The 27,567-nt window shown below is 34.4% G+C and overlaps 1 protein-coding gene across 1 annotated transcript; it reads left to right on the forward strand.

Annotated features, from left to right (window-relative positions):
- Positions 1–1,395: 1,395 nt before the first annotated feature.
- On the forward strand, positions 1,396–27,567 carry LOC122296676 (glutamate receptor 2.3-like). The gene is made up of 12 exons (XM_043106480.1): positions 1,396–1,404; positions 2,202–2,224; positions 9,827–10,077; positions 12,827–14,160; positions 14,525–14,834; positions 16,192–16,598; positions 16,694–17,201; positions 20,650–20,985; positions 26,192–26,415; positions 26,730–26,882; positions 26,996–27,119; positions 27,254–27,567. Exons 1-12 carry the CDS (start codon positions 1,396–1,398, stop codon positions 27,565–27,567), a joined length of 3,993 nt encoding a protein of 1,330 aa, XP_042962414.1.

A 27,567-nucleotide genomic window follows, 5' to 3' on the forward strand; every position in this document is an offset into this window, starting at 1 on the left:
AGTCCATACCCTATGACAAATAACAACCACCAAATCTAAGTCTTAATAGTTCAGTCTATTATAAAGATCATACCATAAACCCTCAAAATCCCTATACCTCACTAGACTTCCCACCTCACCCCACACATCCATTGTAGCTAGATAATGTTTTTGAAAACATCACATACAGACTCTTCCTCCATATTGCAGATTGGACAAGAAGCACTAGACACAACTTGCTTTCTTTAAAAGGTTGTTTTTTATAGGTAAGATAGCATTAAGGACTCTCCACATGAATTCTTTTATCTTTCCAGCAACTCCAAGATTTGGTGAAACGTCTTCCACTGCTCCTCATTTTGCTCCTCTGATAAAGACTCCCCCTAACACCTTTCAATTTTTGGACATAGGTTATTCATACATGATATATATATATGTCTTCCATTTAAATAGCAAGTTCACCTAAAATCTTTCACATTAATATCATGATTGGAAATGATAAAACTGTAAAAAATAATAATATTTCTGCCATAGCTTACAAACTCCTACCTTGGAGGGTCAAGGTATCGTGTCGAATCTGAATTAACACAAACAAAAAGAGAAAGTTCAAATTAATCTCAATGAGAATATATCCATTGCTTCTTGGGTATTAAAGTATTTTAGTTAGTACAAATATTAGAGTATGACTCGATACTAATAAGAAATAATTATTGAGCAGTTTTTATATAGGATATTTTACCCTTGTATGTACATATATTTATATATATATATACATGTGTGTATGTGTGTTTTTACTGGCCATGGCATGCAGGCAGTAGTGGTGGTGATCGTACGGGCATATTGTTCAACCTATACTATTATTTCTTTGGAGTTTGTAATCCTTTTCCTTTAATTTTGAGCTATATATATATGTCATTGTGTGTGTGTGTGTGCGCGCCTGTGTGTGTGTTTGTATGTGTGTGTGTATATACAACTTATAAAAAGAAAAAAAGTGTATATATACACATTTGAATTTGTAATATATACATCTCTTTGGAGAGTTGGTTTAGAACATTCATGGTGTTATCAGCAATAGTTGATGCACACATGAGAGATAAGAGTACATATATATATTGGTCCTTTCCGGAAGATGCCATTGATCCTTTTGCTTGGGATGGTGTGTTCTCAGTAGAGACTATTGGAGTTTTTACCAAAGCCTTTAATATTCCTTTACAAGACTTCTTGTGCGAATGATCATTTTCTGGCTTGAACAACTATCCGCATTGTCTGCATTTAAGTAAGAAGTATTTTGTTTGAATTTGTGGTTTATGGTTTTATTCTCAAGGGGACTTACATCACACTTTTAAGTTCAGTATTCTAACATTTGTAGCATAGCTACTCTTCACAATTGATGGTATTTTGATTAACTCGTTCTTTATCATGGCTTTGGTTTGTTCTCAAGTCAAGAAATGATTAAAGTTTCTTCTTGATTGCTCTTGTGCTACATATTCTTTGATCTCTGCTATAGATGGTTGGTATTTGTTGATGATCAATCACTCAATTCCTTCAATACACTGAAATGTGTGGGGATTTTAACTATCATGCGTGTTTGCTTACATGTGTAAAGTTAATTAAGAACCATACTTTTCTTGGTCATATATATATATATATATATATATATTATTATGCACGTGTTCCGAATATCAAGGCAGAAATTGATAATATGAGTATATTATTATTAGCTTCTGCTTCCTTTTTATTGTCATAGTTCTAATTGTTAGGATATATGTGGTCAACTCTAAATGGTGGGATGGGGCTACATTGTGCTTGAGTTAAGGTGGGATGAAATATTTAATATAATATGCGGTGGGATGTAACGGTTAAAAAGAGAAGATCATCTCTTTTTAATCTTTTCTATTTAGTGTATTTATAATATATTGTAGCAAATTTTTGTGTGTTTTAGGCTATGAAAGCCATACAGTTTCACTAGTATTTTTTATTATTTGTTAATAGCCTATTGTGCTTTCCTTGCTTGCAGATAGAACCTATTTTTGCTTATAGATAGAGCTAGAAACTATAGGAGGAGACAGGATAGAAGGAGATTGGTTCTTTCTTAACACCATATCCTTGTTTCAAATATCTTTGGTTCTTTCTTAACACCATACACTAATGTTGTCATGGCATATTTGTAGGGACAAATAGGTGCATGAATTCATTATCTGAAAAATACTAAAATGTTATACTAGAAGTTAAGACCCCTTTCTTTGAAGTTGGAGATTCAAAGCAATAAAGGAATGAAAATAATGTTTTGTGGAACTTGGCTGAACCCAATCTATACTGATCAGGTATGATTCAAATGAAAATTGGAGTAAAATGGAGGTTTGGTTGCAACAGGATAGTCAAGATGACTTATAAGAATTAAAAGGGATAGTCAAGGTGGGTTATAAACACACACACATAGAGAGAGAGAGAGAGAGAGAGAGAGAGAGAGAGAGAGAGAGAGAGAGAGAGATAAGGTTGTCTTTCCACATAACTCCAAGAAAAAGAACTTACAAATTGTATTTGTGTAGATCATATGAATCAATTGGTTGATGTTTTCTTCTTGATGATTAATTCACCTGGACATGTTTGAGTGGAGAGATTAATAGAAGAGAACATGGATTAAAAAAAGAGAACAAGGCAGCATTTCATATAAGTCTACCATCACGGATTTACTTCACAATGTAACATTTCTTTCTTCTTTTTCTTCCTCTTTTCTATTTAATTTGTGGAATATGTGGATGAAAGAAGGGACTTGGCATTTGAGGGTCTTAATTTAGTAGCATTTTTATTGATGCTGTCTTTAAACAAAATACCATTGGTTCATTTAATGGACCGATTTATTCCAAATTCAAGATCATGAACATGTAAATAAACCAAGATCATGAAGTTTTATATTGAGCTGCACTTGTCGCCTTGATGTAGCGTGTCTTTCTTTGGTTGAAATAGGTATAGAATTCCTTATTAGTGACTTAAGGTTCAGCAAATGTTGCCACATACATTTTACAGTTTTTCTCTTCTACTTATTGAAAAATAGAGAGTAACAAGTATAGAAAGCATGTGTTGACATGCAAAAAGCCTATATTTTCTAGCTTGTCTTGTGGTAAGAAGCTTTACTTTGGCTTTGCTAAGAAATTCCATTCTAGCCATATACTCGATCCATGATGGACTTTGCCTCACGTTAATCTAACTGTTGTCTTTCTGCATTAAAAGTTGCTACATTTAGTGAACAAGCATTTTTCTCATTTCAGATAGGCCATTGTATTAGAGTGCCACATGGCCAAGGGAGGTTGAAACTCTAGCAAAGCGGTTTTTATGCAATGCATATAAGGTTTATCTTTTGGAATGAGTTTGCACACATGCACTTACCATTGCAAATTGATGACTACCCTATTTCTCTTATTGGTGGCTGAAAACTTGATGCTTATGTAATCTCCTTTGCATAATTGTGATTGAGAATGTAATTATTGGATCACCGGATCTGAAAGCAAACCAATTGATAGCTCAAGTTGTTGAAGTTGTGATGGAGGGAGAGAAATATAATTGCTATTTAGACCAACTATGGATGTTTATTGTTTATTGTGCTTTTCTTGCTTGCAGGTAGAACCTATTTCTACTGATAGATAGAGCTAGAACCTATAGGTATCACAAGGTATGCATTATTTGATTTTCTTTTTTTTTTTTTGCTTTTGCTGTGTTAGGAATATTGTGTCTTGTTTTTTAGAATGTTTCATTTTATTTGCTAATTTGTGCATGTTTATGCCCTGTATATTAGTCCAACTTATTAAAAAAATTGTCTTCTAACAAAATTCTAATCACATTAATATAAGTTGCTTGGTGATGAAAAGTAGGGTATGGTACTTAGCAATTTTTTTTATAAGCCCCCATGTAAATCTGGGTGTTGGATATTGGAGGTGATTGATCTCATATTTAGGTTTGCTTACATGCTTACATTGCTGACATGCATTATGTTAATTTAAACATAATATTACAACCCGTTAATTTATATGATTATATATATTTAATTTCCCTTCAATTGTGCTTTGGCCACGAAACTAATTGCTTGTACAACAATTAGTTTCAGATGCACTTATATATATACTGCATGTATAACACAAGTAAAATATATAGAACAAAAGAATTATTTCAAACATCTTTACAGTCTATTTCTTTACAAGTAGCTTTGCTAAAAGTGCTAGATAGTTTCCTTGTGAAGAGTGTTTTGCTTAAATGATAGCAATGAAATACCTTTTTTAGCCTATTCTTATGTTTGCCATTTAGGCAATTGGCGATGATGAATGAACATTAAGGTTAGTTTTCAAATTTGAGTATTATTTTCTTGTTCATGCCAATGTATGCTCTATTAAATTAATCGGTTTACATAACGGCTCTCTTTATTTATAATTTATAGATTGGAGTTGGAGAGATCGAAATATCAAAAATGCTTAACAATGAATCCCCCCTCACATGATGCAGACATGTTGAAGTTGTTCTACCCAAGCCACAATGCCCAGGTGAACATTGTTATAGATGACATGATATAATTTTTAAATATAGAGGAGCATGACAATTGAACAATTTGAATGAGTGTGGACATTTTCAATTAATGTTTAGAAGCAAGAAATGTGTGCTATATATTTAGTAGTTTGTAAGTTGTAGGTTTTGGGTTTAAATTGGTCCACCCCAATGTACATAGCCCATAACTACATTAATGTGAATTCTCCACTGGGTTTGGATGAATGAATGTGTTTGATTTATTATATTAGATGAAAATGGTGCTCAAAGATTTGATTTATAAGGAAAGTTCCAGGATTTTTCTTTATGTTTTCTATTCCTAAATTGAGTGTTGGATAAATATTATAAGTGTTATATAACAATAGAATAGAAAGAATCACAGGTTTATGTGTGATCGTTTCATGTAAAAACTTGTGATTATTATAATGTGGATTATGATTGAAAAGTTTTTCACAGTGAATGATGAATTAATCTTAATTTAAATGACTTAAATTAAGTGTAGTTTAAGGTATTAAAAAAATTAATTTATTATTTCATGCTAAGTGATAAATTGATTTATCTAATTAATTAGTGCCTGACATGAACATGATAAAAAAAGTATTAATAAGATAAATAATATATTTCAGATCAAGTGTGAAAATGACACACATATATATATAACCAACGTCTCTAGCGAGAGTTGGAAAAAAAATGTACCAAAGAGGCAATTGTAGTGATTTTTATAGTAATCACAGTGATATTAAATGCTGCAATTAAATTTTAGTAACAATTTTTCCTTCAATGGATGACTCCATTTGCAGCAGTTTATGATAATTTGCAGCGCTTTTAGTTCTAGTTGCAGCGTCACAATTATGCTGCAAAAGATTGTTTGCAACAATTTTTTTACTTTACGCTAGAAATACATCAGATCTATTGCAGCGATTTTTATAGTAATTGCAGCGATTTGAAATGCTGCAATTAAATTTTAGCAACAATTTTTCCTTCAATGCATCACCCCATTTGCAGCAGTTTGTGATTATTTGCAATGCTTTTGGTTCTAGTTGCAGTGTCACAATTACGCTGCAAAAGATTGTTTGCAATAATTTTTTAATTTTTTGCTGGAAATACCTCAAATCTATTGTAGCGGTTTAGAGAGAATTTGCAACGATTTGAAATGCTGCAATTAAGATTTCTCAGCAATTTATCTTTAAAGGAATGAGGACAGTTACAACAATGTTGGGAGTATTAGCAACGAAAAAAATCGCTGCTAAAAGTAGTTTTAGCAAAGAATTTTTTTTTATCGCTGTTTTGAGCAAAAAAGACGGGATAATTGCGGCAAACATGCAAGGAAGTTAAAAGTGTTGGAAATAACCTTATGCAGCGGTTTAAATACTTTTTTGCAATGATTGTAAGCGCTGGAAAAGACCTGATCTGGGAAATCATTATTTATATAGTTTTAGAGTATACAAGTCTTGCACATAAATTTCATTTGGAAAAAGTGGACAAATTTGACACCTATAGGTAAAAACTCATTTTTAATGGGGGGTTTTTTCTTTCCAAAGAGAGTGCACAAGGGGTTTACACAATCTATGTCGACTCTATCTAATATTAACTCTGAATTTAAGGAAAATAAAGATCATCTAGAGTTGACTAAACCAAATTATTACCTTCAATGTATATACTGTCTATATTTCTATACACACACACATATATATATAAATATATATGTATGTATGTATGTATATGTAGTAGCTGATTGAGCTTGACTGGGGAATATATAACCTTCACCGCTGCCAACCTTTGGTTTTTTAAACTCTCAACTGCCAGGCCGTATGTGCTTAATTTCGGAGCAAGTTCAGTTAGCTATAGGCATCCAATATGCATGCAGCATTAATATGAAAGTCTTTTCTGAGGTACTCACCCACATGACGTACTATTCACTTTTATTTTAATTTGATCAAGTCAATATTCTTTTAGATGACACGACTGATCAAGTAATTATTATAAGGGGTTGCTTCTCGGTTGAGTATGCTGATCAATTGTCGTGACTGAACAAGACCCAAGTATTTAATTACGAGAAATGACCAAGACTTTCCTCAGCCTTTCCGGTAACTAAAATTAAAATAGAAACATGTACATGAAATCATCCTGTAATTATATATTTATTCACAAAATTATATATCTAAGTTGTCACTTAACTTTTCAATCGGCCACCACATTTTGCTTTTATTTTGCAATAATTTACTACATGTTTTAAAAGCAAAATTTTATGATTATTTCATGTCGCATATTTTTAGTTATAACCACATATCAACATAAGGATAATTAACCATATATAAAAGGCCTAGTGATTGATCATATTGCAAAAGGAGTACTACTAATTGAAAATTCAAGGATACTAGCACTACAAGAAAACTGTTTATTTGTAATCACTTATTTATTATGAAATTGATTATTTTATGTCAAAATGAAATATCTATCTTCATTACAAATAATTATTCACTTCACAAATAAATCGTCACAAATGCTCTATTATTTTCTTTAAAGATAACAAATTAAATTTATGAAAGAGAGCTCGAGAACCACAAGAAACATATATATAATTAAGTAGTACTAACACTTGAGGGACTCTGAGGCATGCTGTGCCTTATGTCTCTAATGCTTTTTATTAGCTTCGCGGATGACTTGCCCTTCTTTCTTTATTTTCTTTATATTTTTAGAAAAGAAGAAAGAAAGAAAGAAAGTATATAACCTTTTTATTGTCTCCCATATGCTTAGAATGATCGTAGGTGGTGATCTATTATATTGTTTCTAATGATTCATGTGTTTGTGAAATTATCATTTTTCCTCAAAGTTCAAGATTTTGGAATGAGTAGTGATTTTACAAGGTATGTATCGGAGGTTTTGAATTCGAACCCTAACTCTATATATACTTCATTCATTTAATTTAATTTAAGATTTTTCAACCTAGCTCTTTTGGCTAAACAAGGTTAGCGTTTACTGCAGAATAATAATTCGGTGTTACATAAGCTACTCAAAGCTTGGTACTTCTCTAAGTCCAATTTTTTAGAATCCAATTTGGGGCATTGTCCATCATTTACTTGGAGGAATATTTGGGAGGCGAAGCATTGGCTAAAGGAGGGTTGTATTTAGAGGATTGGGGATGGGCAAAAGGTTAATTTATGAAGTGATAAATGGCTGCCAGGTCATCAAGACTTAGCTTCAGAACATGGGGTAGTTGAGACTCACAGGGAGGATGTTGTGGCATCGATTTTTCAGGTGGATAATCTGGGATGGGATATTCAAAAACTAAGAACTCTCTTCAATCCAAGATTAGTGTGTGAAATCATGAAAATTATGGTATTTCTGAGTAGTACAGCTGATAAATTGATATGGAATTTTGAAAGAAATGGTATGTTTTCGGTTAAAAGCTGCTATAGGCTAATTATGGACCTCTCTCGGCTTGAAATTTCTGAATCCTTTAATGTTAGATCTCAGCAGAAGTTGTGGAAAGCTTTATGGAAGATGCCGGTGCCGAATAAAATTAAAGTTTTGCTTGGAGAGCTTGTATGGATAGTCTTCCATCAAAAGTTAAATTGATGGAGAAATAGGTTCTTCAGGATGCTTGCTGTAGTTTCTATTCTTTCCTGGTAGAAGATTTACTGCATGCAGTTTTCACTTGCGATCAGGTGCAAGCTTCTTGGACTCAGTTTTTCCCAATGTTACATAATTTTAATCCGAGTAGTTTTGTTGAGTGGGCTATGCAGTTTGTTGCTGGACAAGATTTGTCTAATTTGGCAAGATTTTTCTGTTTTGCATGGGGTTTTTGGTTTAAGAGGAATAAACTTGAATTTGATCACAAGATCCTCTCTCCTTCTCATGTCATTTCTCATTCATTGGATCTGTTACATAGTTATAAAACTGTGGTGATTAAATCTCGGTTGCAAGCCCGGTCTCATTTTAGTTGGAAAGCTCCTCCTGTAGGTGTGCTAAAACTTAATACTGATGGTGCCATTTTTTCAGATGCTCATAAAGCTGGTATTGGTGCTATATTGCATGATTCTACTGGGCATGTTCTTATGGCCGTGGAGCTCCTGGCTGTTTTCCGAGGCATGCAGATGTATTTCCATGGGTATCTCGGCTCTTGAGGTAGAAAGTGATTGCTTGCTCCTTGTTCAAGCTTTGGAACAGGAAGATATGTCAAATTCTTTGCTCGGCAATTTGTTTTCAGAAGTGAAACGTTTATGTAATTATTTTTCAAGTGTTTCCTTTGTTCATGTGTATAGAGAGGGCAATAGAGCTGCTCATCTACTTGCTAGAAATGCTTGGAGAGTAGAGGATATTGATTTGTGGTGGAATAGTATTCCAGACTTTCTTTCTCAAGCCTTATGGTTTGATAAATGTCTGTGATCGTTTTATATCCAATGAAGATGTTAGTTCCTATCAAATATATATATATATATATATATATTTTATATGTTCGACCTACTTATTAAGAAAGAGTTTGGCCCGCAAGTAAGAGTAAGTGTTAAAACATAAATATAAATAATAACATTCGCATCTTCCCATTAGCTTATGTGTGCCATAAAATTATCTCCAGATTATGCTTTGTTTGGGTAACAACTACAAGGTAGTCTCAAATATTCTCAAAACTTCTCATAATTTTCTTCCTAAACATCACTCTAATACACAATACTTTTTAATTTTAAATCTTCAACTTTTTCATCTAGTCATCATCCAAACACAAAACCCATTTCAACTTTCCTAAACTTAAAAACAAAACATACAAAACAATACAACATTTTTAAAATTTTAAAACAAAAATAATTTTAAGAATTATATTCAAATAATTTTTTAAACATCATATTTTTATTAAACTTTTGCTCTCTCATTTCACAAAACCTAATAAAACATCTTATAATTCAAACTATTTCACTATTATTCACAAAGAATTTAACTATTATTCATAGAATTATGAGATATTCTAAATTGTCCAAATTTAATTGGCTTAGTGTCCAAACGAGTCCTATAATTACCATACATTGAAATATGCATATGCAGCAAAACACATATATTATGGAAATAATATTTAAGTATCAATGATAATATCAATCCAGCCCCAAGATGACCACCAATTTGAGCCACCACAATTAATTAATTAATTAATTAGTTAATTTGTTGCTTTCATCTTTTAGTACTCTTACGTGTTCTATCATCATCTTTCTTGTCAATTGAATAAGAAATCCCTATAAATGACATTCCTTGACCAATGAATCGTAAAAGCTAGCTTCTCTACCATATGATTCCAAACCTAATCAACCATGAGGGAGGCTACCAGAATTGCTTTGTCTCTTTTCTTTTTCATTGTTACTTCTGGAAGGATTTTCATGGGAAAGGCACAAAACAAGACATTCATCCCAGTTAAGGTGGGTGTCATTCTTGACTTGGATACATGGAAGGGGAGGATGGGACAGAGTTGCATCAAAATGGCTCTTTCGGATTTCTATGCCTCCAACAGTCACTACAAAACCAGGCTGGTTCTTGACACCAGGGACTCCAAAAATGATGTTGTTGAAGCAGCTGTTGCAGGTTCCTCTCTCTCTCTCTCTCTCTCTCTCTCTCTCTCTCTCTCTCACACACACACACACACACACACACACTCATCTCTGCACTGATTTTAGGATTGCATTAGTAGATGATGATATAGATCATCTGCTTATATATAATATATATATATATTCTTTCATTTTCTCCAGTTTTTTCCTTCCAAGCTGCTACGGGATTTGTAACCCCTGGTCCTTTGCGGATTTAACATATTAATTGCAATGAGAATGAGAGACACTATATATATATAGAGAAACATCAAATGATTGCTGTAGTTATTCTACTTGAGTGTATTCTACAATGGGAATTCTTTGGCGATTTAAATATTATATATATATATATCATCCAAATCAATAATATCATTGCAGTACATGGTTGTAGTTGATAGTATGATATTTAAGAATTTATGATAAGAATTCCCAACAATTTAAAGAAATTAATTGGAACTAATAAGATCAAATACTGCATGCTTATGTCCATTAAGACCTCATTTCATTATATAGATGAGATGAGATAAAAATTGAAAATTGATTAAAATATTGTTAAAATATAATTTTTGTAATATAATTTTTGTTTTAAGACTTGAAAAAGTTGAATTACTTTTTTATATTTTGTTTAAGAGTTTGAAAAAGTTGTAATAATGAAATGAGATGCGATAGTTTGTGAAGACAAACTCGGCCTAAGTTTTAAATTGATAAGAAATTAGGAGCACCTCACTCTCTTAATTTGAAAACAGATAGCTCAGACTAGCAAAGAATCTCTCTCTCTCTCTCTCTCTCTCTCTCTCTCTCTCTCTCTCTATATATATATATATATATATCTATGCTCTGGCTACTGGTCGTTATCATAATGCAAAAACTTACGTAAAATGTAGAGTTGAATACCATTATAGTGAAGAAAAAATTTATTCATCATTCATTCTTTTATCATCATCTCATTATCCTATGATGTAGTATTAGATGAAGATGTCCGTTGACATCTTCTCTGATGCGAGACCTAACCCAAGAGTCAGGTTTGAGCCAGTCTCGATTTGGAATATTGGGGGGTTAGCGTGGATTATTTATTGACCGTCGGAATCCAACGCAAGTCCACATAATTGTTTTAGTAAAATAAGATAAAAATAAAAAGAAAGCGAGAGTGCACATGACTCACATTTTTGCTCAAGAAGCTTATCAAGTTCTGCAAGTGGGTAGGGCAATAGTATATTTTTCTTGCAACTTTGGTATCGATAACTACAGAACTCACCGGAGCAATCACGTGGGGTTTACAAATAAAATATAATAAATAGTCTCTAATTATCTAATACAATATCATGAGATGATGAAATGATGATGAAAATTGAAATGATGAGTAATATTACCCTTTAGTGAATGTTCTAATTTCATGCGAGGATAAATTAATTAACAGCTTTCATCTATCATCCATTTCACGCTTTAAAATTAAAAAAATAAAGAAACACCATATGTTATTTAGATGTACTTTTAACATATAATTATAAGTATTAGCACCCTTACTACATGACTCGCCTTTGTCAAACCATATCATGATTAGTACCATGTGTGTAAAAAGCAAAGTTAAAAGTTAAAAATTAAGAAAAAAAAATAAAAAATATATCCTTTATACTGAAATACCCCAGCTTTATATGTTATTGACTAGTCTTATTTGATTATACATATAAGATGAAATAAAATTTGAATGTTGAATAAAATATTATTATAATATTATTTTTATTTTAAGATTTAAAAAAAATTAAATTATTTATTATATTTTATACAATAATTTAAAGAAATTATAATAATTATACGAGATAAATGAGTTATCTCCCAGACAAAACCAAACCAAGTCAAACCTACCTTGCTACATCTAAAGTTGCATTAAAATACCTCTACTACAAACAGCGGTCGACTAAAATGCCCCTTCATACTCTGTTGCTACAGATTAAAATGAGCTAAAATATTCATACTACAAATAAGAGTTGACGAAAATGCCTATCCTCCAAGTCAGACAAACCAGACAATCCAATCAAACTCATCCACAAATCAAATCAACCAAACCAAACGCATGGCAGCATGAGAAGAGATTGACAGTAGAAGATCTATAATTAGACACTAATTAATTATGTTAGTATAATCTTATTATTCAAGTAGATTAATCTCACTAATAAATTAGACGCTACTTATACTATACTAGCATAATTGAATATTAATGAATTAGTATAGAATTGTTTATAATAAATACTAAATTCTACCGATTAAGTTTCGTATTAAAAAAATATAATATTAAACTTATATAGTACCACATATGTAAACAGTAAACCAGAAAATAGGACCGGCCAGACTGAATCAAAATTAGAAAAATTGGAAGTTTCGATTTCAGTAATAAATCAATTCATATCAGTTCTTAAATTTTCAAAATCGGTGTATACCGATTTGATTTTAAAATTTGTCTAAAATTAAATCGAACCGGACTGTTTACACCATAGAGCTAGAGTTCTTGAGTTTAGACTTTTAAATATTTGTGAGTTGAAAAGGATGCCATATATAACATGTTAGTTGCGAAAATTGGCTCATGAAATGACTTCACAAGAGTAAAGATTTATATATTCTTCGAAAATTAATATATATATATATATATTGCAATAGAAATATGTATTTGAGCCTCAAATTTTGAGGGTTTCAAAATTTACCTTGAATTCCATTAAAAAATCGTTTTTCCTTTTGTTTTTGAATCACAGCTCTATACTTGATAAAAAATACAGAGGTGCAAGCCATCATAGGGCCACAAAACTCAATGCAGGCAAACTTTGTCATTGATCTCGGGGAGAAAGCTCAGGTGCCACTTATCTCATTTTCAGCAACAAGCCCTTCACTTAGGAGTGAATACTTTTTTCGAGTTGCTCAAAATGACTCAGCTCAAGTGAAAGCAATAAGTGCAGTTGTTAAAGCCTTTGGATGGAAACAAGTTGTGCCCATCTACATAGACAATGAGTATGGGGAAGGTATCATACCCTTCTTGATTGATGCCTTGCAAGATGTTGATGCTCATGTGCCCTATCGAAGTGTCATTGCTCCATTGGCCACAGATGACAAAATTAGTGAGGAACTTTACAAGTTAATGACAATGCAAATTAGAGTCTTCATTGTGCATATGTCACAGATCAATCTTAGTTCTTGGCTTTTCACCAAAGCGAAAGAGATTGGAATGATAAGTGAAGGTTATGTTTGGATCGTTACCAGTGAGATAGCCAATTACTTAAGCTCAATAGAACCTTCAGTATTTGACTCAATGCAAGGAGTATTGGGTGTAAAGACTTACTTCCCCAAGACAAAAGAGCTTGAAAATTTTGCAGTTCGATGGAAAAGGACATTCCAAAAAGAAAATCCCAATATTACCAATGTTGACTTGAATGTCTTTGGCCTATGGGCTTATGATGCTGCTTCAGCACTAGCCACAGCAGTTGAGAAGGTTGGGGGTGAAAATCTTGGTTCTAAGCAGATGAATGCTTCAAGCAACTTAATTGATCTTGAAACTATTGGGGTCTCCGAAAATGGCCCAGAACTTTGTAAGGCATTATTGGGTGTTAGGTTTAGAGGCCTTTCTGGTGAATTCAGTCTTCTTAATGGAAAAATAAAATCATCAACTTTTCAAATAATTAATGTGAATGATGATATTGAAAGAGTGGTTGCATTTTGGACTCCAGAAAATGGACTAAGAAGGAAACTCATGAATTCAGCAAACACAAACTCATATTCTACTTCCAAGAACGACCTAAGACATATTACATGGCCGGGTGATATAGATCTTGTACCCAAAGGTTGGGAGATTCCAACAAGTGGGAAGAAGCTTCAAATAGGAGTTCCACTGACGGATGGTTCTAGTAAATTTGTTCAAGTCACACATGATCATAGCACTAACACAAAACAGGTCAGTGGATATTCTATAGCTGTCTTCGATGCTGTGATGGAATCATTACCATATGCTATTAGATATGAGTTCTTTCCCTTCGAAAAGCCTGATGGTGAAAGTGCCGGTACTCTCAATGATTTGGTCTATCAAGTATATCAAGGGGTCAGTAAAAATCTTCACGCATTCTTCTTATTTAGTGTAACGCTAGATATAGTCTTAAGGTATGTAAGTCATATGTACTCTTTTGAAAAAGAAGTGGGGTCACCATTAAAATAAAATTTTTTTTCATGTGGACAGCTGGTCTCATATTAATATTTACTCACTTTTTCGAATAGAGTGTGTAAGATTTGTACACCTTAAGACTGCAAATTCTTTAACAAAAAATCTGGCTCTGCATGCATTCATTTAGGTGAAGACTGACTTTACATGCATTCAAACCCTATGGTATATATATGCATTATTTAATTTCATTTACAATCTTGACATAGAAATTGACATTTTTAATGGAAATGACTAATCTTGGCAGAGGTTCGATGCCGTGGTAGGAGATACAACAATCATAGAAAACAGGTCTAGATATGTAGACTTTACATTACCATACACGGAATCTGGAGTGTCAATGGTCGTGCCACTCCAAGATAGGAGGAAAAACGCATGGGTGTTCTTGAAGCCTTTAAGTTTGGACCTTTGGATCACAAGTGTCTGTTTCTTTGTGTTAATCGGGTTTGTGGTATGGCTTCTTGAACACCGAGTAAATGAGGATTTTCGTGGGCTTCCTTCACATCAGATTGCGACAAGCATATGGTATGCCTTCTCCACCATGGTTTTCGCACAACGTAAGTTCCCTTCACATATTTTCTTATGTCATTGTTAATGCATACAGTGAGCAATAATTCAAATACTCAACATTAGCATGCATGGTGCAGAAACTACATGCATGCACATGCACACCTTTTGTAGGATATGGTTATGAGTACTGTTAATTAAGACCACGCTTAAGTTCTCACTATGTCATCATGTATCAAAACGTCCTTACGAATCCTCATGTTACTAAGGTATATATATGAGATTTAGGCCTCATTTCATTATACAGTTCAGATGAGATGAGATATTTTATTGAAAATTGAATAAAATATTGTTATAATATAATGTTTTGATATTAATTTATTTTTGAATTCGAAAAAGTTGAATTGTTTATTATATTTTGTATGAAAATTTGATAAAATTATAATGATTATATAAGATAAGATGAGATAAAATGATTTGGTTTTGTATAACCAAACTAGCCCTTATTAGTATGTAGTCGAAGTTAAGAGGGCTGTAAGCAATAGAATATGATTAGTCACGTGATTAAAGGTGATATAAGTACTACTTATAAGAGTCAACATATCATAAAGGGTTAAAGTTTGAAAAGAGAAATGATATTTGTGGTCTTAAGATATGCAAATCTCATGTACTCCCTTTAAAAGAAGTAAGTAAATCTGGGACCCACATATAAAATTATTTATCAATAATAGACACCACTTTTTTTTTTCAAAAAAAAAAAAGAATGTGTAAGACTTATAAGCACTAATTAAACTGTATACGATGTTGCTCAATATATTCAATTATAGAATTCAATATGAATTGAGAAGCCAAGAAATTGAGAAGAGAAAAGGTTAGGTTAGAAGCAGCATCTGATGTACCCACCATTCTTGAAAGACTTGACTCAAACTATATATTCTTGAAAGATTTGACTCCTGATTAGGTAGAGCAAAGAACTCATTCAAACTTCCTAGCTGATTGACTTAAGAGTCCAAGAAAAACAAAAACCGAAGATTACTATGAATTGATAAATGATTATGATGATACAAATACGTGTGTACATGTGTTTCGTACTGTAATGATTTAGTAATGAGCTGAACTATAACTAGACATTTAGGAGTCTTGCTGAACTAAACTAAAAGGGTCAATATTGAAGCAACTTTTTGCCAAGATTAGCGTTGTACTCATGATCACTGATCTGAATTTCATGTAGAAAAATAGTTGAGATGAAAAGTGACCTATATGTACGTACCCTATTGTTGATAAGTATTGATCTTTTGAATATTAGTGTATTCCTAATTGCTTCTCAAATATCATTTAAACTTCATAGATATTTACCATTAAACTAGTTACATTCTTTTTTCAAACTCTTTTGAATTGAATTTACAGGGGAGATAGTGATAAGCAATTGTGCTAGGTTTGTTGTGATCATATGGGTTTTTGTGGTGCTCATACTTACTCAAAGCTACACTGCAAGTTTGGCATCCTTCTTAACAGTTCAACAGCTGCAACCAACAGTTAGTGATGTCAACCAACTTATTAAGAATGGGGAGAAGGTTGGCTACCAAAAAGATTCTTTTGTTCTGGATATCTTAAAACAAATGAAATTTAAGGATTTTCAACTAAAGCAATATAATTCTATGGATGAATGTGATCAACTTTTGTCTAAAGGAAGCGCAAATGGTGGTATAGCTGCTGCTTTTGATGAAAGCCCCTATATCAAGTTATTTCTAGGAAAATATTGCTCAAAGTACATCATGGTTTCATCAGTATTCAAAACTAATGGGTTTGGCTTTGTAAGATGATCTCTCCTCTGTTATTATATGCTAGTTTTTGTAGGTCATGTATTTTCTCAAGTAGATTTCCTTTGTAATTTTGTCATGACTTGCAGGTATTCCCAATAGGTTCCCCCCTTGTTGCAGATATTTCAAGGCAAATCTTAAATGTGACTGAAGGGGAGAAAATGAAAGAGATTGAAAGTGCATGGTTACAGGAAAACACCAACTGTCCAGACCCTAACACCCCAGATTTTCCCCCTAGTCTCAGCGTTGCTAGCTTTTGGGGCCTATTCCTCATTGCTGGGGTTGCTTCCTTGTTAGCTCTCATTTTCTCCGTAGCTATCTTCCTTTATAAGGAAAGGCAGCACATTTTCATACCCTCTAATCCAGAAGATGACTCGATCTGGAGAAGAATTCTTCAGATGTTTAGAATATTTGACAAAAAGGACCTTAGCTCGCATATGTTTAGAAAGAAAACAATGTCTTTCAGAGACATGGAAAGTAGTACTCATGGTATACATGCAAATGATGTCTCAACAAGGATGACATGTTCGCCAAGGCCATCAAAGAGTACAACACTGACAGAAATCCATTCTGGATCCTTGGAATTTCATGATTCAGGTATGTCTTTCGGAGAATATTCTAATTTCAATACAAACGTCGGTCAGACATCTCAACTTGCACCACCAGTACCTAGTGAGCAGCTCATCAGGAATGAAAATCAAGATCAGGGACCAAGAACCTCAGAAATTGAGCATAAAAGCACCTAAACATGCGTTTTGCACTCTTATTTGACTTTGTCCTTCTGTTTTTCAAGCATCATGTGGGAGCTTCTTCATGTGATTTATCATGCATATTGGAGACATATGATTGATGTAATTAAATAAGTAAATGTCAATAGCTAGAAGGGTCCTTTGCGGCTTTTAAATACTTATCTAAGCAAACCACTTTCATTGCCTGTTGGATAATAGAATTAATCAAAGTCATGGTCTAAAAATTGCATCTCTTCCACTTTTATTTGATAATGCATGGCCAGCATATATAGTTATCGATCCACTCCCTTTCATTTAATGTAGTCTTCCTTGTATAGTATTGGTTGAGAACTAAGGGATCTAAAGGTGATTTGGCCTCTATTACCTCTCTTTTAAACAATTGAAGTCTACACTTCATTTTCATTAATTATCCCTAACCAAACCCAAACCAACAATTTCACCTTCCTCCTTACCACAGGAAAGAATACTATTTAAAATAAAAATAAAAATAAAAATAGTGATAATTTCCTTATTTGTTAGCAAATTCACTACTAGTTATTTTATTTTCAAGCCGGTGTGTAGATTGAGCTTACTATTCACATAACTTAAATGGTTAAACTTGATTTGTAATATTCAAATTTTAAAATTTATCATCTAAATCAAATTATGGCATATAAGCACTTTATCAGATATACTAGTACTCTACACATGACAACGACCTTGAGAATAGATTAATATTTAAAGATCCAAATTTTAAAATTGCTCTTCCAATTAAATTATGATATGTAAGCATTTTATTATATAAATGTACTGTTCTATGTCAGAATCCTTGCACTCAAGACAAGTGAAAAACACATTGCCAAAACCCCTTGTAATCCCTGATTCATCATATAATTGTGAACGATATCATTTAGTACTTCTTTATGCTTAAGTGGAAGATCAACATAATAATTTTAGCCCCATTTCCATATAGATCAAGTACTTTAACATAAACTTGAAGATAAAAAATTAACCATTTTTCTAGTAGTTTTAAAAGAGAAATGATTTGTACAAGTTCCAAATAGACAAGTCCTTGTAAAAAAGTGAACTCCGCTTAAAAAAAGTGTAAAAAATATTTTTTTTATTAATGAGATCCACTTTTTACAAAAAAAAAAAAAAGCTTTATGAAATTTATCAATTCGAGACTTATACCTAGTATTACTTTTTTGAGTTTTGCTACATACAAGCACAGTCGCGCACTAATCTGTGTACCAATACTGATTTATTCATACTTAAAATTTAAATTAACACTGTTTTTAATAAAATCTACTTTTTGATCAATCACATCATATTGGTGCACAGATTAGTACACAATTATACTTGCAACTATACTTTTCCTACTTTTTTTAAAAAGCACTAAAAGCTGCAGGCCAAATGATCAACTCTCAAAAAGTTTTAGATGATGTCCCTACTGATCAAGACATGCAGTTTTTCAAATCAATGTTTTAGATGACATCCCTACTGATGATCAAGACAGTGCACCACTCATAGTTTTTTAAGTCAATGTGATGTCATGATTCGCCTACCGGCACCAGTGATTTCAATACTGTATATAATTTCAAAGAGCACTATATATCTTTTAATTTCTTTATTCTTTTCACTCCGGATTTCAACTGCTATCTAAGGGAATTAAACACACATTGTTAATTGATCAACTGACAGATACACGCTAGTATATATGCTTTGCTAGCTAGGCAGAAATTTGATGCTGTCATGCATGGGGTTGCTTCCACCTTATCAGCTTGTATCTTCCATCTCCATATCCATGTTACTTTACAAGCTTGCATGGAAAGTAGACACATCGATCGATCTTCATAACCTTTTGATTCAGAAGGCTCAATATGGACTTTCAAAAGAAAAAAAAAAAGGGGCTGAATATGGAGAAGAATTAGTCATATTTTTTATAGTTTTTGATAGAAAGAACCTTAGCTGATCACATACTGACAGAAAGAAATCCCTCCTGTCTTTCCAAGACAAGAGATATTAAAAGTGTTCAAGGTACGTATAATACGTGCACGTGAAGCCTCATGAACAAGCATGAAATTTTCCCCAAGTCCATCAATTAAGCTATTGATCAATACAAAGTGAAACCCACGTATTTTCAGGCACATCTTCTAGTGCAAATAGTCAAACATTTCAACCAGCGCGCACCACCACCTAGTGAGCAAGAACCTTAGAAATTATCGATCATAAAATAAATAAATAAATAAAAAGGAAAAAAAACTTATAACATGCATTTTGCAATCTTATGTGACAATGTAATTTGGTTTTCTACGCATGTGGGAATTACATTATGTGTCTTATACATCATGCATATCGGAGTTATGAATGATCTATATTGAAACTAAGTGAAGTCATGACTATTGAAATCTAGAAGGGTCTATTCTAATCAAAGTCTTCTAAGGTTGTATTTCTTTTATTAATTCCTACACTATTTTAGGGTGTATGAAATCTCCAATCTCAAGATTGAGCTAATGCATAGGGTACCCAAATAAAGAGGGACAAAAAACTTAAAAACTAAACCTACTTCAATTACTGATTGTAATAAAATAAATATAGAGGAAAGAAAAACAAGTATTTTCAAAACCATTTTGAAAATTCTTGTTTGTTTGTGTTAAGGACAAAGATGCCCCTGCACATACTGTCAGTCACCAAGTGTCACAATAGAAGCATACGAGAGCTCAATATAACAAATTTTGCAGAGCATGCACTGCATGCGTCGTACCCTGTAAAACTAACCATAGCATTAGAAGATTCTCGATTCTTTATAGTCTAAACTCTATAAAATGACCTCTTGTAATGACTTTTAAAATCAATGAGAAATACACATTCTTTGTGTCTTCAACATGGTACCAGAGCCCTAAAGGACTAATCATCCATGGCTTTCTCATCTGATTCTTCCCCTTCTCCGACTCTCCCTCAACCAAATTTCTCTCCCACTATTGATGTGAAACTCAGCCTCGATAACTACTTACTATGGAAAGTTCAGTTGGTTCCTTATCTTCGAGGTCAACACCTTTATAAATACGTTGATGACTCCTACCTCCTCCAAAACCCATGCTTGATGCTAATACCCCAAACCCAGTTTACGAGCTTTGGCTACAACAAGACCAACTGGTCATGTCTGCACTTATTTCTCTTTCTGAACCTATCATGGCCCAAGTTGTTTGGTTGCACCACTGCATAAGCCCTTTGGATCTCCCTTGAAAATACTTACGCCTTTGTTTCCCAAACTCACATTGTCCAAATTCAACTTCAATTGGCGTTTCTTAAGAAAGGTTCTGACACCATCTCAGCTGCTAGTCATCCCCTATCTCCTGCTAATTTTCTTCCTTACTTGCTCGCTGGACTAAGCCCCAATTATGATGCACTGGTCTCTTCTGTCACTACCTGGCTGGAACCTAGTTCACTTAAGGAATTGCTTGGACATCTACTAGCACATGAAGCAAGGTTGAATCATCACTCTAACATGAGTACCTTTTCTATGGATGCTTCTGCAAATTTCACTGCAAACTACCCCTCTGATTCACGTGGTAGGGGGTCTCATTGTGGCCGTAATCGCAGTTGTAATGGTGGCCGCTATAATTCCAACAGGGGTCATGGCAATTATGCATGTAACAATGCTTCCAACTCTTTTTCTCCTACTAACTAGCATTTGGTTTATTAGGTCTGTAATAGACAAGGTCACATAGCTCCCATCTGCCACTATTGATTTAACCAAGCATACACTTTTGCCTGCCCGCCCATCACTGCAAACTTCTCCTCGTCAAGTTATCCAGACACTGCTGCTACAAACCATCTGACAAGTAATCTAGGTAATCTTAATTTGCATGCTATTGAGTACAACGGTGACGAGGAGCTTTGTGTGGGTGATGGTTCTCCAATACCTATCTCTCATTTCAGTTCAGCCTCTTTCTCTCCCTCTTCATCTCAATTTTTACTTAATAAAATTCTTTGTGTGCCTTCTTTCCAAAAGAACTTGATCTCAATCCGTCTATTCTGCATTGATAATGATTTTTTCTTCCAATTTTTTGCTAACTCCTTTTATGTAAAGGACTGCAAACTGGGGAAGGTTCTTCTTCAAGGGACAACAAGTAATGGCTTGTACACCATCCCTCAACCAGTTCCACCACCCTCTACGTTTTCCACTCATCTCTCGGTTCCATGGTGGCACACTAGGCTCGGGCATCCCTTAATCAAGCTTGTCCAATCTATCCTATGGCAGCATAAACTACCCTATGAGCATTCTATAATTCCTTTTTGTAATGCCTATGCCAAGGCCAAACATCATAGATTTCCTACTCATATGTAAATTAATAAATCTACTGCACCTTTTCAACTCATATTTTTGGAATTATCATTTTGTTATTACTTTTGTGGATGACTTCTCCCAATACACTTGGTTGTTCCCTCTAAAATCTAAATCTCAAGCTCTTGACACCTTTGTCAAATTTAATACTAATGTTGAACTTTAATTTCACACCAAAATAATGCAATTCCAATCTGATTGGGGGGGGGTGAATTTAGACCATTTTCAAATTACTTAAACTCATGTGGAATCACTCATAGAATTACATGTCTCCATACCCACACCCAAAATGCAATTGTTGAATGTAAGCATTGTCATATAGTTGACACGGGTTTAGCACTTCTTGCTCACTCCTCTGTCCCACTTCATTTTTGGCCCCATGCCTTTTCTCATGCAGTTTATTCAATCAACATGCTACCCTCAATCACATTACAAAATGCTTCTCCATATTTTCTACTTCACAAAGCCCATCCTGATTATGGTTCCTTACGGGTTTTTGGCTCTGAATGTTGGTCTTTAACTATTCCATATAATCCACATAAATTTACCTTCCGCTCCCTCCCCTATGTCTTCCTAGGCTTGAGTCCAACTCACCGAGGATTTATCTATCATCACATCTCCATAGACCGAATGTTTATCTCCAAAGATGTTCGGTTCAACAAGTCTAGCTTTCTTTATTCTAGTCTTCCCAAGCCCACAGCCTCACCTCAGCCCACTCATGTCATCCTTCCCCATTTTATGTCCAACCCACCATCTAATATTAATTCATCTTCTTCCTCTATACTTGGTCCCCCCCCCCCCCCCCCCCCCCCCCCCGGGACTTCTTCATCACCTCTTCCCTTGACACCATTATAGAGCACATCTTCACCACCTTAACAGCATGCTCATTCAATGATTACCAGTTCACAGAAAAATTCTCTTCGCCCAAGCAAGCATCCCGATGGCATTCCAAAATGGCCCTTACCTCGTGCCCTTGTCACTAAGCTCACCTTTGTTCAAGAGACTCCAGTAAGCTACATCATTGCCAATCAGTACTCTGAGTGGCGTGAGGCTATGGCCAAGGAATTTCATGCTTTCCTTGCAAACCAAACCTGATCTTTAGGACCTGCTTCCCAAGCCAAGAATATCATCACTTGTAAATGGGTGTTCCGAACTAAGATATTTGCTGACGGCTCCATTGAAAGTTGCAAAGCCCATTTAGTTGCCAAGGGCTTTCTTCAATAGCCTGGGATCAATTTTGAAGAAACTTTTAGCCCTGTCATCAAGGCTACACCAGTACGCATGGTGCTTACAATTTATGTTTCTCAGCACTTGGTTGTTCAACAATACGATGTGCAGAATGCTTTTCTGCATGGACCACTTCATGAAACAATTTACATGTCCTAGCCACCCAGGTTCTCACATCTTCAATACCCCTCTCATATTTGCACATTGAATAAAGAAATTTATGGGCTTCGGCAATCACCCCGCATGGTATTCACATCTAAGCTCTTGGCTAGTTGATCTTGGCTTTGTTATTTCAACAGTAGACCCATCACTCTTCATCTCAAAAACTGCAAGTGCTAGAACATTTGTCTTGGTCTATGTTGATGACATGTTAATCATAGGCTCTTCTATGAAGTATATTATTGAACTTATATCAGCCCTGTGTAGTGACTTTCCAATTACAGACTTGGCTAATCTGCACTATTTTATGGGTGTTGAGGCTACCCATAATTCTAAAGGCCTGCTTCTTACACAACACAAATACATTACTGATTTGTTGTATCGAACGAAGATGTAGGATGCTAAACCTATTAAATCTCCCATGTCCACTTCTGAAAAGCTAAGAACTTTTACTGGGCATCTCTTTGACAATCCTACGTTATATTGTAGCATAGTCGGTTCCTTGCTATATCTATCTTTCACAAGACCGGATCTTGCCTACACTGTTGGCAAAGTATGCCAGTTTATGCATACCCCTCAAGTGCCCCATTGGCAGGTTGTGAAGCGGATTCTAAGGTATCTTAAACATACCTCCACAGTTGGTTTGCAAATTTCACCCTCATCTCCTGCTCAAATCACTGCATGGTCTGACGATGACTGAGCGGGGTGCCCAGAAGATCGACGGTCTACAAGTGGTTATTGTATCTTCATTGGTTCTAACCTAGTCTCATGGTCCTCCAAGAAACAACAATTGTGAGATCGTCAACTGAGGCAAAATTCAAGGCCGTTGCAAACACTACGGTAGCAGTAATTTGCCTTCAAAGTCTCTGCCGTGACCTTGGTTTAAATTCTTCTTTTGCACCTTTACTCTATTATGATAACATGGGAGCAACTTATCTTTCCTCTAATCCCATATTTCATGCACACACCAAACACGTCAAAATTGATTTTCATTTCGTACGACATTGTGTTAAGAACAAATCTTTACGTGTTGCCTTCATTTCTGTTAAGGACCAACTCGTAGACTTGCTCACCAAACCCCTCTCATTCACTAGGTTTACATCACTCTATTCAAGTCTTTGTCTCCACGCTTTGCCACTTGACTTAAGGGGGGATGTTAAGGACAAAGATGCCCCGGCACATACCATCAGTCACCAAGCATCACAGCAGAAGCATACAAGCAACTCAATGTAACAAATTTTGTAGAGCATGCACTGCATGTGTCGTACCCTATAAAACCAACCAAAGCATTAGAAGATTCTCGATTCTTTGTAGTCTAAACTCTATAAAAAGACCTCTTGTAATGACTTTTAAAATCAATGAGAAATACACATTCTTTGTGTCTTCAACAGTTTGTTTGTTTTTTCTTTTTCATATTTTTTTTTACGAGCATGTTTGATTGTCATTAAAATCTGTCAAGATTTTAGAGTTAAGAGTGGTTAGAGTGGAAGAGTGATAGATATGAAACAAATCCTATAACATTTGTTGTTATCCAAGTCAATTTCTTCAATGGCATTTACAAAATCATCCGAATCCATTTATCATACAAAAATGTGACAACATTATCCTAACTTTTCCTTCCTATGTTTTCCATCTGTTTGAGATCATTTCCAATATTATCTGGAAGTACGAGCTCGTCTGTTAGTTGAAGCCCCGAGCTTTAGTAAAGAATCTAAGATGACAAGCCTTCCACTGTGCCAGCCAACTTGGAAAGAGACAGCAAAGATTCACATATGATATATGATAAATTCGAAACAAGTCGAGACCAGGGTACAAATTAAAAGAACTCTCTAAATGGCATTGCAAAAATCCCAGTTAGAGGTCCCTGCAGCTTTTCTAGACGATTGCTACGATCTTCCAGGCTGTACACTAAGAGAACCATAGTTTCCATATCAATCTAAGTCAACTACATATTTAAGAGGTGTGAGATCACTTCCCATCCATGAGTCCTTAAATGTGCAAATGGATGGTGGTTGACAGCACCAAGGGGTGCCTTGCTGCAACTATGTGAACTATGAGTGAAGTCTATGGTAGATAGACGCGGCTGGACTTGAATCATGGAGTGCGAACGATGAAACACCTCAGTGCAGTTGGAAATTTTATAACTAAAATACTGACATGTTCCACTGTAAGAAATAACAACATTGATAAATTACATTGCATGAAGCTAAATTGAGTAGCCAAGAACAAGCAAATTATTAATACAAAAGTCATAATCTGAGTAGTTCTAGGATTATTTTTTCAAACTACAAGGCAGATTCCCATTCTTGATCCGTGTATCATGGGAGACTGAAATCAGATCTTTATGCTTAGTGCCATCTCTTACAGTACGCCGTTTATCCTAAAAATCAAGAACGGATACAAAAATCTTTTTCTGATAAGTATAAACGGATATAAAAATCTAATTAAGCTATTCATGTATTTTTTTCTCCTTTTCTGTTTTTTTTATTTGTTTTACATGCTGAGGTGCTCTCGTTATATTTGGATATATGACTAATAACCAAGGTCTGGTAGTTCATACTAACTATAAGATCAATTGCAGAAAGTGCCTGCAGACAGGCTGAAACATTTTGATCATTCAAATTTTGAATCAAAGGATACTCCAGTAGCATAAGAGCTATTGGCCGCTCTGCGGGATGCCTTCGAAAACAATGATGGAGGAAATCCTTTACCTGTGAGGATAATGTTTCTGGAATGGGCGGGGGACTATTCAAAACTTTGAACATGGCTTGAGGCTGAAACATTGAAAAGAGTTAAAAACATACACAGCTAAATTGAAGATTTTACGAAAAATTCATATGGGTATGGACAAGGACAATAAGGATACTTGGTTTAAGAAAGAATATTATGAGCACAGTCTCATCAATGTTTTAACTTGTAAAAAGACAAAAACGATTTGATAAATAGCTAAGCCAAAAATTTATTCTTCCTTCCTTCTTTCTTTTCTTTTTTTTTTTTTTTTTTTTTTGAAGGTGGGGGGGGGGGGGGGGGGTTGTTGAGAGATCTGTATCAATCAATTTTCCACATCTTTCTCCATACAATTACTGTGAAAGTGATAAGACTTTGGAAGGATCCTTGGATTCCAGGTCATCAATCCTTGATGAAGGAAGCCATCTTAATTTCTAATGAGTTTAGAGAGACCTATGTTGGCAGATTAATTGATCCAATTACTAGAGGTTGGAACTTAGATCAGCTTCAAGCTCTCTTCAATCCAAGCTTGATTGCTGATGTTTTAAAAATAATGATCTATCCAAATGAGCAGCCACCAGACAAGATAATTTGGTCCTTGGAAAGGAGTGGAAAATTTAGTGTGAGAAGCTGTTACATATTTTTTAAGCTTCAATTACAGGAGTGTAGAGGGATGCTCAAATGAAAGACAACAGGAAGCTTTGTGGAAGGCTTCGCAGAAAATGAAAGTTCCTAATAAAATTAAGGTCTTTGCTTGGAGGGCATGTAAGGAGGTTTTACCATCTCAAGTTCTCAACTGAATTTACAAAAAAAGCATGTTAATATCAGGAGCCCTGTTGTTTTTGTAAGAATAAAATTGAGGACACAGCTCATGCTTTATTCTTTTGCCCCGAAATTCATGTGAGCTGGTTTTCATATGTTCGTCTAATACAACAGCTTGGAGACAACTCATCACTAATGCAAGTAGCATTGACAGTGTTAGAGAAGGGACAGGAGGATGTTCTTGCCATTTTGTTTGCTATTGCTTGGGGATTTTGGTGGAGAAGAAACCAAATGGTATATGAGCTGAGAAATATTGCAGTTCAGCAGGTCATGGATCATGCTCTTTCTATTTCAAGGTCTTACACTGAGCTGAAACAATTATCGAAACTGAAATCTCGAAATTATTATAACTGGAAGCCCCTCCTACTGGTTGGTTGAAGTTAAATGTAGATGGAGCTATTTTTGGTGAGATTCATAAGGCAAGTGTGGGTTTGGTGCTCAGGGATGGGACTGGGAAGGTGATTTTGGCTGCTAGTAAAGTAGAGCTTGAAGTAAACACTCACTGTAAGAAAATTGCTTATTTGCGACTAATTATTTCTAGTGAAATGTCTATTTCCAGCTAAAATGAGTATGTTTTCGTCGTAAATAGTCATTTTCATTATAAAAAAATTGGTCACAAATGCCTATTTTTCTTGTAGTGACTGCTAAAGCCATTGAGTTGCTAGCTATTTTCTGGACATTACAGTTGTGTGCTAGTATGGGTATCCAAAACTTGATTGTGGAATTGAATTGCTTGATGGCTATACAAGTGCTCAACAAAGAGCTTGACTCTGCTGCAATGTTAGATCCTTTATTGAGTGAAGTTAGAAAGTTGCAAAGTTTGTTTGTAGAGTGCAAGTTTCAACATGTTTATAGAGAAGGCAATCGGGTTACTCATATTCTTGCCCGATTTGCTTGGAACGTTGAGAGTATCTCAATGTGGTATGATTGTTGTCCAGACTTTATTTCTTAA

This window comes from Carya illinoinensis, chromosome 15 (assembly GCF_018687715.1).
Source record: "Carya illinoinensis cultivar Pawnee chromosome 15, C.illinoinensisPawnee_v1, whole genome shotgun sequence".
NCBI lineage: Eukaryota > Viridiplantae > Streptophyta > Magnoliopsida > Fagales > Juglandaceae > Carya > Carya illinoinensis.